This window comes from Triturus cristatus, chromosome 4_1 (genome assembly GCF_964204655.1).
Source record: "Triturus cristatus chromosome 4_1, aTriCri1.1, whole genome shotgun sequence".
NCBI lineage: Eukaryota > Metazoa > Chordata > Amphibia > Caudata > Salamandridae > Triturus > Triturus cristatus.
The window spans coordinates 634,461,553-634,477,219 of NC_140585.1; the positions used below are offsets into that span (position 1 = coordinate 634,461,553).

The following is a 15,667-nucleotide window of genomic DNA, read 5'->3' on the forward strand; positions in this document are numbered from 1 at the left end:
GTTGGCCTTAACTTGTGACTTTTGCCAGTCTAGTCCGATCAGAAGACCAGAAATTATGCTATTAGTTGCTATTTTCACACATAAAAAAAAACGTTTGAATTTAACATCGCCAGTTCTGTTGATCGGTTGTTTGTCATTCTGGTAACATTTTATTATCTTAAATGTACTCTATTTTTCTAAATTGATTTGGGATTTTTCTTGTGTTGCATTTTACCTTTATTACGGTTTGTGTGCGGCATAAGTACTTTACACATTACCTCTAAATTAAGCATAACTGCTCTGTGCTGAGCTACCAGAGGTTTAAGCAGAGGTTAATTTAGTGACTTTTTGGGTTCACCTTGACAAGGACTGTGGTTGTTGCCTGAGTGGGGCTTCCACCCTCCTCAACCAATAACCCAATTTTATTTACACACATCCAACTCTGGAAACTCATGTATGACATCAAACACTTCCAACATAGAATCACAATAAATACTACACTTTGCCAATCACGCACAACTCCACACTGTAGGATGAACACTATTTAAATACAACAGTACAGAACAGTCTATGTCTGCATTACAATGCACCGAACTATGCTGGAGAATGTATAATAGAGAAGTAGTAGCACATTCATGGGATTGTAATACTCATTCACAGTACTACTTACTTAAATGGACTTTCAATCGATGTAGTTGTAACCTTAAAGTGCTTATACCTTCTTGCATTCATTCTTTCATTTGTTGTAATCCCTAGACAAGAAATCTGTGGAAAAAAATATTAGAGGATCTTAAAGCTTAATACATAAGTTCTTAACTTTGTGCCCTATAATCTGAGCAACAAACAGTTTACCAATGTTATCGTCCACACACATCTTCATTTGAAAGTTGCTTATGCTTTTCTAGCAGTTTTAAAAAGAACCAAGTTCGTATTGGGTAAGTAAGGTATCAAAACAGAAGTGCTCATCATCCACACCTTAAATTTCCATAAAATTGCAGCTGCAGTGAGCAACATCACAAACATTTCTCCCACCTCCCCATGTGTTTAATACTCGGAGCACCTAGATTTCTAAGAAAGGCAGGCATAATAAGGAGTACATGCTTCCTACTGTGTGTCACCTACTTACAGAGCCATGTTTATATTAACTAACTACTGGATTAACCAACAGCATACAGAAGTTTAGACAAATGACAGGTATTTTAAAAGATTCAGGAGCACCCGAGTACAGCAGGTACTACTTTTTCTTCGAAACAAAAGAGAAATATCGTCATTATTATGTCCTTAATATGTTTCTGGGCCACATGGAGTCAATTAATTTGTGAAAAACAAACCTGTAGTATGTGTCTGTTGAGTAAGACATACTGGCCTTGATTCACAGAGCTTTTGTGCCCTTAACATCCGTACGCAAATAAATACATCAGCAAGAGAAAACCCAGATTTAATTAAAAAAAAGATATAGGCACATATCTTATCACAAACAGTTTTATGATACTTGCTTTCCTCCAGTATTTGTAAATTTAGAGCCTGGCAGATTTCTGGTTGTTCCACACAGGTCTTGTAAAGGTAGGTGAAACGCAAATAAACTTGTACTTTTGTGAGCATTCACAGTTCCCTTCTGCAAGACGTTTGCTACCCTAGCAATGACTGCACATTTCTTTGGACAAGGGAGCAGCACGAGTAAGGTTGTTTCCAAGGAGGAAAGTAACTCTGTAATATTTAATGGGAGTTCAAGTGATATAGTTTGTCCACTAGGAAAAATATCTGACCCATCATGAAAAAAATAGAGTCAGGTAAAATGTGCAACTGCAGACTTGTGTCACAAATGATACCCAAGTGAGTACTCCTCGAAAACTAGGACAGGAAGTTTTGCAGGACTACTCCTGGAAGTCATGGGAATTCCATAACAGTCAGAAAGTTTTGTCAAATGCAGTAGTGATTGTATCAGAACAAATTTCCAGTGCTTCAACATGGTCCTTCGCAAATACCCTTGATTATGGAAGACTTCCAACTAAGACCAAGTATCACATTCTCACATTTTTAAATAATTCATTATTAGTTTGGTTTAACAACCCCTGAAGTGCCACTAGGATTTGGCTATTCAAATTTGAATTAAAATGACCTTAAGTTGTGGTGTTGATGAGCCTCTGCTGATCCCCAAAGCTCATTTTCTCTCTTTTTCAGATTTTTCTGAGCCTGCCAGCAGCCCTCCTTGCATTGCACATTGGAAAACACTAAAATGGATGGAGGAAGAGAGACTCCCAACTATCATGGGAGGCTGCACCAATGAACAAGCATTGTCAAAGTTAATAGGTCTCCTCTACCAGACCTATGGTCTCTGCCAATTATTGTTTGTGTGGCTGTACAGCATTGCGTCTACTGTGTCATTTTGTAGGCACATGCAGGTGTTCAGCACACATGCATACAAAAGTATAACTTTTTTTTACTGCTACTAGATGGATTGGTAAATTAATCATAGTGGTACAAGTTTGCTTGTAAAAAAGCGCAGTACAAGAGCACTAAAAAGTAAATGAGAGAGCGAGTGAAGCAACTTGAGGGAAAGAACACTAGAATAAGAGTGCAACGTGGAGAAAGTAGGGGAGAAGCAAAAGGGGAGACAGAGCAGCATGGAGGGGAGAAGAAAAGCTCACGAAGAATACAGTTAGAAAACACATGCACTCTCATGAAGTGCTAAAATAAAACAAAAAAGTAGATCCCTAAAGGTGAGCAGAGGAAGTGTAGAAGTCAACCAGTCAATCAATGAGATGGTACAAAGGCAATGCTCCATGGGAGAGACAAAGATTGAAAGGCTGAAATAAGGAAAGCCATCCAAAAGAAACCAATCAATTAAGAGTCACAGTAAAACCAACCAAATGGGTGGGCTGCAAACCCCTGTATATTCTTGGTAAGCCCAGAATATGTCTTTCGCACCACTGTCTGGTAGGCTCAAACTAAAAAAGCACACGGAGTGAGAGTTTCCATGCCAAGGAGGGGAAACCCCCATCTCAGTATAAATACCTAGTAAGGAGGACTCTTACAAGCCTTATGGCGAGGGGACAGGGAGTTGTCCAGGCGTTAGGTGACAGAGCAGTTGGGTAAGGGGAATGCAGTGGCAGGAAGAGGGTGTCTCGCTTCCATTGCTGCTCCATGTATGCTATTTTCAAGGAAGCATGCAGTGCTGCTTTTTGTGTAGTTCTGCATGTAAGGGAATCTGGAGCAGTTGCTGACTAAGCTGTGTATGGGACTAAGAACACTTGAACAGCTTGTGTGTGAGAGTGGGAGAGAAGAATTATTGCTTCTGCCTGTGTGTGAATAAAGTTTGTATTACGGCTTACACTAAATGCTGTATATGAGGACAGGCTTGGCAGTGAGTAGTATGGTATATTTTGCTGCATTGTCTGGTATCTCTCTGTCCAATGGAAGTTCTATTGCCGAACAAACCTCTTTTGCAGTGTTTCCCAGAAGAGACATCAGAATCTGTATTAAGGGACTGAATGGCAGCCAATTTCTGGTTCCAATAACACCCCAGCTACTAGAAAACTGTATACAAAATTCAACTTGAGACAACGCTCTGTAAAAATAGAGACAGTAAGATTGGTATGACTGCCACAGCTAGGCTTGTGGGGTAGCAGAGGGAGGGCAAGCAATTGAATGAGTGGTGCACTCCTACAATTCTGCCCCTTTTATAACTGCCCAAGTGTGGTAATACGAGGGGTACTGAAAGCATATCCTTGTTGATGAGTACCCCTGACTGTACTATTACATGCACAGACACACAGTTTCTGATGTGATTGTGGCAGAAGAGAGATTGTTCACGCAGCTGATCAAGCTAGGCAGCTTGGAAGACTTTGTTCAGTAGACATGGAAATTCCAAAAACTAAAGGGGTTGTAACTTTGTTTTAACTGAAAAGTGATAGAGGAGAGTCAAGGTCTCAAGCTAGGACACAAACGTTTTAATATGACATATGCTATTACAGCGGTTTCAGATATCTAAATTGCTATGAAACATTGCTTTGATGACGGCCATAAGTGGAATCTTCAGTAATTCAGCTTGTCAGTTTTTGCTTCCAGTGGTCTCTTTTTTAGAAACACTGCTACAACACATTACTCCTCAATACAAAACCCTGAAAAGACAATATACTAAACAATCCAATAAAGGCCATATGATTTTAAGATGAAAACTTAGGCTGTAATAGCATATTGCATGAGTAATATAATATTTGATACAAAATCAGGCTCAATGAAAACACTTCCCATACCTGGTACATCTGACACATAAGCAAAACCGCCACCCACATCAAGTGAAAAACACTATTCAGGAACATCCAGAACATCCAGGGCGAACATGTGGCTATTTGCGTGACGTAGGTCCAGAATCCATCCTTTGTGTAATTTGTCTCACAGTGAATGCCCCAATCTAGAAAAGGAAAAGAACCATCAAAAATATTGTACTGAATACACACATGTAAATGATACGCTTTGCGCCACTCCTTTGTAAATTAGGCAATTCCAAATGTTCCTCTCTCTTCCGCACAGATTTTGGGACTTTCCTATATGTTACTGTGTACACCTGTACACTCAATTTATCATGCAATACAACACGTAGTTGGCAGCTCATGCGGCCAGATACCCACAAACTCACACGCAGAACTTCTGTTGCATTTACATTCTTAAAAACATTAGCATACACTTAAATTAGGGGTTAACTGACCCACCACAATACATTTGTCTTTTTCTAATGTTTTTTGTCATTGTTGATAACTAACTTTTTGTTTACATTACCAAGCACCTAATAAGAAAGTGGAAAAGAGGAGTCATTACTCTCATAATGTAATTTCTAAAGTTAGATTTTCTTCACGGTTTCCAGTTTGTTGTGTGTTTTTAAAAAGCAGAATAGAGGTAAACACATTTTCTATACATCTAAATTGGATATTAAGCTAAGGTTTTGTTTTGTTTTTTATTTTTTTTTTTAAATGGGAGCCACCTCATAATGCTATTGAGAATTGGCAAGAAGATCTTGGGTAACTCTGGCCCATTCCTCAAAGAGGGTTACCCGATGCTTTTTAGGGTCTGGGGTGACATGTTGAGGCCAACTGTGTTGGTCATTCTATAATAATTGGTTACCTGTCACTTGAAATAGGGGCGAATGGAAAGGGAATAGTCCTAGAATATTAGCGGAGCTCTTAGAGAGCGTATTTCAATAATCAGGTTTTCACTTTTTCTATAACAAGATGGAGTTCAGGAGTACCCAAGGTTCTACATACACACAATATAGAGTTGAGCACACAGTACCGGGATCGATCTCCCTCAATGTTTTTTTGTGATTGTATCTGGATTGTCCAATAATGTTTGCTCTAACTGATATTAGGTTACATTTAGGCATGTAGAGTTGGAAGAAAGCTGGTAAGCATGTGGAGCCATGATCATTCAGTACTTTGATCACAGTGCAGGTAATTTTCAATGTTATTCTCTGTTTTACTGGAAGCCACCACAGACTCGCAGGAATACTCTTTAAGTATAGCGGCCACATATGGAGCCAATTTATCAAGGAAAGCAAAAAAGAAGCTAAGGAAGCAATTAAAAAAGACAAAGATAAAAGGGAAACCACTCCAGCTATTGAACCCCGATCAGCCACCCCAACAAGGTGCCTCCAAAATCATCCCACCATAACCAATTTTTACATCCAAAAACTGGGGGAGAAAGGACCATGCGGAGTCTCGGATTCTGGGAAATCAGCTAACACACTCCCCACCAGCTATTCATTTTAGTGCGACGGGCCAAAAGCCACCTGCAAGGCCAAAAGCATGCAGACAACAACGCATTTGCAGGAATAAGCTTGGGACTTCCTGACACTCTCCCTCAGTTCGAGTCGGTAACAACCTCATTGCGGCTGGATGTAATAAACATACCACAGCCACATCTCAGGCATCAGTCTGGCTCCCGGGAAAAGCATGGCCACAGAAATCGGCCCCAAGCAGGATCAGCTGAAATCAGCCAAGTAAGTACGAGCATAGGAACAACCGCGGCAGAGCAAGCCTTTGGAAGGGGAACGGGACAGCATGATATCCTGAACAGGAACAACATTCTATGCCTCTTTAAACATCTGGCTAATCTAGAAAAGATTCAATCAGGGGAAGTAGAATGGGTGAAATTTCGGAGCATGAAGGGAGATGCACACGGCGATTCAACAGTGGTAGGCCTAAAGTACAAAAAAGCTCAACAAGCCATCTTGAACAACTCATACACAACTCGCCGAGTGGGGCATAGATGTCCAGCTGGTGCCGCCCTCAAAATATCCATACGTTTTAGCATCAATCAACCGTGGCAAGACACCCTGGTCGGTCATGCAAGGAACAAATAGTGCAGGCTCTCGAGGCGGCAGTCATTTGGGCCCCAGGGACTTAACGGGCATTAAGATCTTATGCAGAAATAACCAGCGTGATATACATGTAGTTTCCCCCACCCCTGGTTACACTGGACTACCAGGAAGGTTGGCGCAACATTCCTAACAGCCGAGAACGCCTGTCCAGCAGGGGAGAGGAGTCTCCAGCAAGCAACAATTCAACATAATTTCTTGGAATATAGCAGGGATTGGCAAAATCAACGGAAATGAAAACCTGAAGCAGTTCCTGGAAACCGGGGACATACTCTGCTTCCAAGAAACATGGGTGCTGTCCAGCACCCCACTGGCTGGGTTCCATGAGCACTTTGTTCCAGCGATATAAAAGAACCTCTTTGGCAGACCGGCGGGTGGATTATCAGCTTTCATAAAACACGGATGCGCCCTTGAAGCCATAGACATCAACCTGAACCTACCAGGGCTGCAAGCCCTACAGATCGGAGGCCTTGTCCAGAACTCACACCCAATATGCCTGTTGAAAATAAACTGTTATATTAATCCCACTCAGACCACCTCGAAAAATCAGTTGGGGACACTAACACGGAAAATAGACGACCTATTATTCAAGCATTCATCACACCAGGTCATTCTAGCCAGGAACTTCAATCTGAAGGACCTCGACAAAGCTGACTCCTCCCTTCAGGGACAAGAAAGGGCAGCACCCCTCCAAGATCTCCAGAATTATCACAAATTGACCTCAACTTACACATGGAAAAAAACCCGCTCAAATATATGGGAGCCTTTACCACTTTGCGAGACTCATCAAGGATCGACTATATCATGGCCAGCGAAGGAGCGGTGGCCAGATTAAAAGATTTTGTAGTTGTAGAGCGGACGGACAGTGATCACAGGCCACTGAGAGCGGTGTTCCAGCTGGAAGTCCCATCAGCCAACAGCTTTCAAGCTATTGGTGAATCACTAGGGGACGAAAGACACACCGTCCTGAGGAGGATAAAATGGTCTGACAGGATAGAGAACACTCTCCAAATATGGATGGAACAAAGAAATGAAGGATGTCCATCCCCTACATGTTCCCCCATAAAAGGCTGGGAGAACATTGCAGAGGAATTACTAGCAAAGTTTGGGAATCCCCATTCCCATTGCACCAGGGCCAAAGGGCAAACAAGATCTGGAAGCATCTGGTCAAACAAAGGCTTGCGAGACAGCAAACGGCTCCTGCTTAAGGCGCTTGCAGCAAAGAAAAGAGGGGGCGAACAATCAGAGGGCCCAACCGTGGCTTAACTGAGGGCAGCCCTAAGGAAAAAAATATGGGAACACAAAAAATTCAACACAGAAAGGGAACGGCTCAGAGTTTTCTCCCTGCTTAAGCAAAAGAATCTTGCAGGACTATGGAGACACATCAACCAGCTGAGCAGTCGAGGGGTCCTGAGAGAAAACAGCGTAACCGAAAAAGACTGCGCCACTCAAGCTGGATGGACTATGGTAACACACTCTATCCATGAAATCACCACCCAACTCCTGAAGAGATTCCAGACGAAACAGAACATGGCTTCCAGATTTATCCTTGACCTCCTCAAATCGACCTACATCACCCCCCACCTCAGGAACATCTACTGGCTCCCCATCCCGAAAAGATGCAATTCAAGATGCTGATACACTCCAACAAGGCCATCAATGACCAGGCACCAGCATACATCAACCACAGCCTGAACTTCCACCAAACCTCCAGACACCTGCAATCTGCCTTCCGCACCCTCACACACACTCCCCACATCCACCAAAGCTACAGTGGAGGATGCTCCTTCACCTACCTCGCTGCCAAGTCCTGGAACAATCTTCCCTTCCACCTCCGAACATCAACCTCTCTTCCAGAATTCAGAAAGGGACTCAAGACTTTGCTTTTCGACTGAGCCCAGAAAGAACCTAGCCCCTGGATGCCCTTATGGGTGATTAGCTGTGCTTTACACATTCTGATTCATTGACTGAATTGCTCCAGTGCCAATCTCAACTTATCACCATATAAGTGAGGAACTTCGATTTTCGATCACGATCGAATCGACCCGCCATTTTGCAACCCGCCGCCATCTTGTGTTGCCATCACTCAGGCAGCACGGCGAACGAAGTCTATTCTGCTTTTCCCTTAGCCTGGTGTCAAAATACGTCCTCGGCCTTGTTTGCGAGGCTGGTGTTTGGACTAGCCGAGTACACCAATCTGTGTCTGGCTTTTCTAATCCCTGTTTCAACTGTCTGTAGGCTCACACCATTCTTTCCCGATCATATCTTATCGACTGGCCTTCACTGTCTCCTGCTAGCATTCTCTTGTGTCATGCCTGTCCTCCAATACACACAAACGTATCTCACCACCTGCATGTCAGTTGTAATCTGTTAATGAATTAGTTCGGGGGTGGGATGACAAACACAGTTGGAGGAGAGATCTCTTCGAGTCATCTGATCTTTCTGTTTTCGAACCCTTCTTACTGGTTCCGCTTTGTTTTCCACTTACCCTATTGGCTCTTTTCTTCTTTGCTCGGGGCGTGTGTTTTGTTAATAATTCTGTATTGTATAGTATTTAATCTGATGCGCCACAGAGTGAAGTGGCAGTCTCCTGAGAACCTACTTTGTGTACTTCTAGGATAACTGTACTAGCTGCAGCTAAATAAATCCAATCTTCTAACGCCAACAGAGTGTCCCGTGTCTCTGTGTATCGAAGCAGGTGAACCCAGAAGACGGAGGGCGTACCCTGCGCCGCCAGGACCAAAAGGTTCTGGTTCTTCAATTGGCGCCCAACGTGGGGCGGCTTCAGTGGTACCGGTTCTGCTCGAAGGTCGTGAGGAACCTCGCAAGAAAATTCCGGAGGGTTCGCGAGCCACACTAAGCGACCCCTGTATGTCGAAAGTGGTCCGAAGGTCTTTTGCAGCGCGGTTACTCCTTCCTGACGGCTACTGGCGACCGCTGCCCTGACTGCTGCCCTGCTCTGGCCCATTCCTTTGGTGATGTATGGTAAAGCGAGACGATAGACGGGCCGCTGTTGGTGGAAGAAGACGTCCTTAGTTAAGTTAAGTATTTTCGTGGGTCGCGCCCACAAATTTTGGTTCTTTGTTTGATGTCCTTAGGTTTCTTAGATTTAGTTTTTGCAGAGACTAAAGCCGAGGGTAAGTGCATTTGTGCTGCGTAAACTGAGTTTCACTCCCTTGAAGTTTGTGAACAGTCCAGAGACATTGTGAAATGCCTGGTCTGACTAAGTGTGGAAGAATTTGTTGTCTTGGTTGTAATAGGGACTCCCGACTTGAGGACTCTTGTCCGATTCCTTCGGTTGGAACTCCCACATATGAGCTCTACTCGAAACATGGTATCGGCCCCATTGCCTTTAACGAGACATGGACTCGATACACGAAGAAAGATGGTGTTCTCAAATGGGCAGAAAACGGTAGTTTTGATCCTAATGTGCTAGATAATTTGGAAACAGTATTATTCAGAAGAAAAGTCCGGCCGACAATGTTTGACTCTCTTCGCCTTTGGCGTAAGGAAGCCAAACAAAAAGAAATTAAACAAGCAAAACGAGCTAGGAAAGCACAGGGTATGACGATTATACAGGCTGCCCAACAGTTAAAAAAAGATGAAATTGACAATGCGACTGAAATTTCAGAAAGACAACATCGTATGGCGAAAGATAAATGCTATCCGGTGTTGCCTGTTTCTCCTTCTGATAACAAGAAAGATATAGAAGAAGATCCCCTAATGTCCCGTTTATTGAGGTTGCCTCCGCCCTATGCGCAAAATGCTAATGTACCTCAGCCGTTACAGCCTGCTCAGTTGCTGGTAGTACCTCCGCCGGTTCCGGCTCTTCAGCATCTGCCTCCTCCAGTACTACCGCCCTTGCCGGTTTCACCATTAGTTTTAGTTTCTCAGCCTTCATCTCCTGATCTTAGCTCTCCTTTGCCTTCTGCTCCTCCTGTAATTTCTAGTTCTTCTCTTGAAAATTCTCCTAATATTCTGTCTCCAGTTCTGATGTCTAATTCACCGTCTATACGTAAGCGTCTCACAGATTCTGTCACTAGTATTTTATCTTAATGCGTCTCCGGCTTTTGCTCGAAGACAATCTCGTAGTCAGTTCCCAGATTTCGAGGAACGAGTGAAGCTAGATTCTCTGGCACGAAGATGGATAAAGAAGGGTCCACAATATAGTATGTCTGATATTATGCCTACCTTTTTGCAATGGAATGCACCTACACAAAGGTATGTTTTTAATCTAATGTGCGATATTCTCATTAAAGAATGGGAAGATGTGAGTTTGAGTGCGATCTCACAAGATTTGTTAGATGTCCAAGCCGATTTTGAAAAAGGACTTATTGTAGGTTCCAAAGTTGAGGAAGCTGTAAGAACACTCATCTCCTATAGAACCTTATTGTTCTCTCAGATTTTTCTTGATTCTGATCCGTCGGTTAAATTGAAATCGAAAAATTACCCTACGAGAGAGGTTCCGCCAGTGTGGAAGGAAGAGGTTGCGGCAGCAGGTGCTAATCCAGCCATTCCAGCTCACTTTCAGCGTATATGGGTACATGTACCATGGAAGAGATCTGAAGTTTTGGCCCTTAAGCAGACTCTACCAGATCCTCGTAAGAACCCTGCAGGGTATTATAAAGAATTATCGCAGACAATCGATGCTTGTATTATGAATCCGGCAGATATTGATATGCTAATGGGTAATGTAGTCCCACAGACAATATGGGCAAAGATTCGTAGAGAGGATCATGCACAGGAACTGGGTGCTACTTGGGATGTCATAGCTGATACAGATAGAGACCAAGTGGGTGGTGCAAAGCCTGACGCCTTGATCTCGGAGCTTCCTGGTAGAATCATTACGTTAATGAAAACTATGATGCCTGCATTGAGAGTGAATTGGGATAAGCTAGCAGCATGTAAACAAAAGAAAGATGAAAGTGTCTCTGATTTCTTTACTCGCTTCGAGGAGACATTTATCGATCATAGTGGTCAGGACATGGCTACCGAGGGTGGGCAGCGACTATTCGTGGACAAATTTGTATTCAATTTGCTTTTCGAGCTGTCACACAAATTAAAGGATTCAGAAAGTTCTTGGGCTGTTTCTTCTTCTGCCCAGATATTGGCTACTGCACAATATTACGAAAATAGGGACAAAGAAGAAAAAGAAAAGCAAGAGAAAAAGACGAAAGATTTAAAAACGAAGGTTCTCTTGCAACAAGCTTATCCTCCACGTTATGTTCAGCCTCAGACTCAACAGCCACCACAGTTTCAGAGATTGTACCAGAAACCTGAGCCGTACATTCCGCGACCTTTGTTAGGTCCTAATCAATGTGCCTATTGTAAAGAGGAAGGTCATTTTAAGAATAGTTGTCCGGTTTTATTGCAGTGCAATGGAGCGTTATCTGCTCCACGAGGTCGTGCTGGCCTCCAGTCAGCAAACAGAGATAGAGGTCGAGGCATGTTAACTCAAGAACAGCGTGCCCTTCCTTCTCCTAATTCCATGAACTACTTCGATCAGCAGAATGTGAGATCCACTCAATATTATAATGAGGACCATTATGTTGAAGGCAAAAATGAGAGTCTTCATGCCAACTAGGACAGCCATGGACAAAATAGAGAAGTTGTGCCAATCCCAGTAGATCAAAATGGCCCTTATGTCAACGTCACTACTATGGGTGTATCAGAGCCATTTCTTCTAGATACTGGAGCAATGAGAAGTTCTATTATTCATTCTAAACTCCCTGGCGCACCTTTGTCTGGCTTAACGAATGTTTCTGTAGGATTCTCTGGCGCCCCTGTTCGCAATCCGGTTTCTTGTCCTTGCCTATTTCAGTTGGTCCTTATGACTTGGAAGCTTCCCTTTTGTTAACGAATGGTTGTGGTGAGAATCTGTTGGGTCTAGACCTATTGAAAAGAATGCATGCTACGATATGTTGTTCTCCTTCAGGCGTACATCTCACCCATGGTCAGAAGTTGATCTCCCCAATGTATCTGTCTAAAGATCAGTTTCCTCCTGAGTTGCTTTCTCTTCCGACAGCACTTTGGGCCACAGGTCCGAACGATGTGGATTGTCTTGAGATACCGCCTTATGTTGTTACTCTCAAGCCCAATGTTGAATTACCTCGTATTCCACAATATCGAATTTCTGCTGAAGGTGAAAAAGCGCTTTTAGAAATCATTCACGATCTAATTCGGAAGGGTGTGGTCGAAGAAACGAGAGGCAACACATGCAATAGTCCTATTCTTCCTGTTCTTAAACGTACTGATCCTTCTCAGCCTCCGGTGTACCGGTTTGTGATTGATCTGCAATCAAAATTGTGATTCCACAATTTCCTGTTGTTCCAGATATCACTGCCTTGTTGACTATGATACCTTCCACGGCGACTTGGTTTTCCGTTATTGATCTAAAGAATGCCTTCTTCAGTATTCCAATTGCAGAAGAGAGTAGGGACATTTTTGGTTTTTCTCTTGGAGGCCGAAGCTTCCGATTTAAGCGCGCACCCCAAGGGTACTGTGAAAGTCCCTCCATTTACAGCCAAGCTTTGAAATGTCATCTTGATACTTTTCACTTGCCGTCTGGTGCGGCTCTTATCCAATACATGGACGACTTGTTAGTCGCTGCCGATTCAGAAGATATCTGTAAGGATGTCACTGTTGCACTATTGCGTCACTTGTTTAAGCTGAAACACAAGGTTTCACCTTCCAAACTACAGTATGTTTGTCGAGAGGTCACCTACTTGGGTCATCTCCTATCAAAGGAGGGACGACGATTAACACCAGAACGAATTCAGGCGATTGCACGAATGTCTGTACCATCCACACAAAGGGAAGTACGTGCTTTTCTGGGAATCACTTCTTATTGGGGACAGTGGATCCCTAACTTCTCTTTGATCGCCAAACCTTTGTTAGCACTCACTTTAAAAGATACGCCTCAGCCCCTTGCTTGGACTGACTAGTGCCAAAAGAGTTTCACTGATTTACGCACTGCTCTGTGTTCTGCTCCTGTACTGGGTACCCCAGATTACACTAAGCCTTTTACGCTGTATGTTCACGAGAAAGAAGGTTGTGCATTATCAGTCTTGACACAGCAATTTGGAGATAGACAGCGGCCATATGCTTATTTTTCGGCTACGTTAGATCCCGTAGCAAAAGCATTGCCTAGTTGTCTCAAAGCCACAGCAGCCGCAGCGATTTCTATCTGACAGTCCGCTGGGATAGTGTTAGATAACACTCTTATTGTCATGGTGCCACATGCAGTGGATACCTTACTAAACAGAACAAAGACACAGCATCTCACGAGTGCGCGTTTAACTGGTTACGAGCTGACGCTATTGGCTAGTCACGTACACATCAGACGATGCAATACTCTGAATCCAGCTACTTTATTGCCCCTTCCAAATGAGGAGAGTGTTGAGAATCAGCATGACTGTTTCTTCCGTACTGAGGAAGAAACAAAAGGAAGGATTGATTTGAGAGACACACCGTTGGAGAATCCAGATGGGACTCTATGGGTAGATGGTTCTTGTTTTAAGATGCCTAATGGAGATAAGGTTTCAGCCTATGCTCTAACTACCTTACATACGATTGTGGAAACTGCACGCATTAGACACAATTCAGCGCAAGCAGCAGAGTTGATAGCACTGACGAGAGCTTGTGTATTATCAAAAGGGAAAAGAGTGAACGTGTACACTGACAGTCAGTATGCCTTTGGTGTCGCGTTCAATTTTGGGCGTCTCTGGGGAGAGAGGGGTTTCCTAACTTCACATGGCACTAAGATACAGCATGGTCAGTTAGTGACTGATCTCCTTGAGTCACTTGCTAACATATGACCGCTCAACCCTTATGAGGCTCCATCCCGCTCCATCCCGCCCCCTCCTCACAATGCACCATATCGAAAAGTTTCTTACCTGTCGGTGTAGTTTTGCAGCTTGAAGATCTTTCTGGATTCACTATGCTGTGCATTATTCCGCGATCTTGTGGTTGGGTCCGGATTCGTAGTCTTTTCTTTGTTTTTTTTTTTTTTTTTGTAGCCCAGGTGGGCGTCGACGTCCACCATTTGGTGCACCTCCCGTGACGTCGTCGTGCTTCCTGCGGAAGTCCCACCTTTGGGGCGCCATCTTCGGGTTCTTTTTTCCCTGTTTTTTTTTTTTTTTTTTTTAACCCTAGGCGATTGATTAATCCTTTTGTCCATATTTCTGTACGTATCCACCTTTTTTGATCCTATCCATTTCACCCCCTCTTCCTCCAGCCTCATCTTCCTGGCGGAGGTGGGTGGGTTCGCTAGTGAATCCAGAAAGATCTTCAAGCTGCAAAACTACACCGACAGGTAAGAAACTTTTCGTTTTGCAGCGTGAATCTTTCTGGATTCACTATGCTGTGCATAGATTTTGTAGCGGTTTTCCTATTTTTGTGGTGGCTGGGTGGAAGATGATCGCTGGTCGTTGAAAATGTGTTGTAGCACCTTCTGTCCGACCTGTGCTTCCTTATTCATTTGAATGTCCACGCAGTAGTGCTTTGTGAACGTGTGCACAGATGCCCAAGTTGCTGCGAGACAAATGTCTTGGATGGGCGTGTTTGCCAGGAAGGCAACTGTGGCCCCCTTCTTCCTTGTGGAGTGAGCTTGTGGCCCCTCCGTTAGCTCCTGTCCCGCCTGTTTGTGACAGAATTGGATAGTGAGGGCAATCCATCTAGCGATGGTGCCCTTGGTCACTGGTCTACCCATGAAGCTAGTAGCAAAGGACACAAACAGCTGCTTCGACTTCCTGAGTTCTTTGGTTCTTTCAATGTAGTGCATCACCGCTCTTCTGGCATCGAGGGTGTGCAGGGCCTTTTCTGCATTTGTAGTCGGGTTTTGGAAGAAACTCGGTATCTGTATACTCTGATTCATGTGAAACGCCGACACTACCTTGGGCATGAAGTGTGGGTCCGTCCTCAGGACTACCCTGTCCTTGTGAATTTGAATGTAGGGCTCCTGTAGCGTTAGTGCTTGAAGCTCGCTCACTCTGCGTAGTGAGGTTATGGCCACTAGAAAGGCAGTCTTCATCGTCAACATTTGTAGATTGGCCTTGTGAATGGGTTCAAACGGCGCCTTCATGAGCTCCGTCAGAACCACGTTTAAATTCCATGCCGGCGGCGGCAACCTTTTCGGGGGTGCCATTCTTTTGGCTCCCTCCATGAATCTCTTCACCACCTGCGAGCTGAAGAAACTTCCACCCTTCTCACCTCTGGTGTAGGCAACGATCGCTGCTAGGTGCACCCTTAGGGAGCTCGAGCAGAGGTTACTCTTTAGAAGGTGTGTGAGGTACCTCAGCACCGTTGAGTCTCTTG

General features: G+C 43.9%; 1 protein-coding gene across 1 annotated transcript in view; it reads right to left on the reverse strand.

Moving 5' to 3' along the window:
• ZDHHC17 (zDHHC palmitoyltransferase 17) overlaps window positions 1–15,667 on the reverse strand; it is a 505,513-nt gene that overhangs the window by 32,801 nt on the left and 457,045 nt on the right. The window contains exons 15-16 of the mRNA XM_085653012.1: window positions 4,236–4,393; window positions 650–744 (exon numbers count right to left, since the gene is read on the reverse strand). Coding sequence (XP_085509138.1) covers window positions 650–744; window positions 4,236–4,393 — 253 coding nt within the window. The remainder of the gene's footprint in view (window positions 1–649; window positions 745–4,235; window positions 4,394–15,667) is intronic.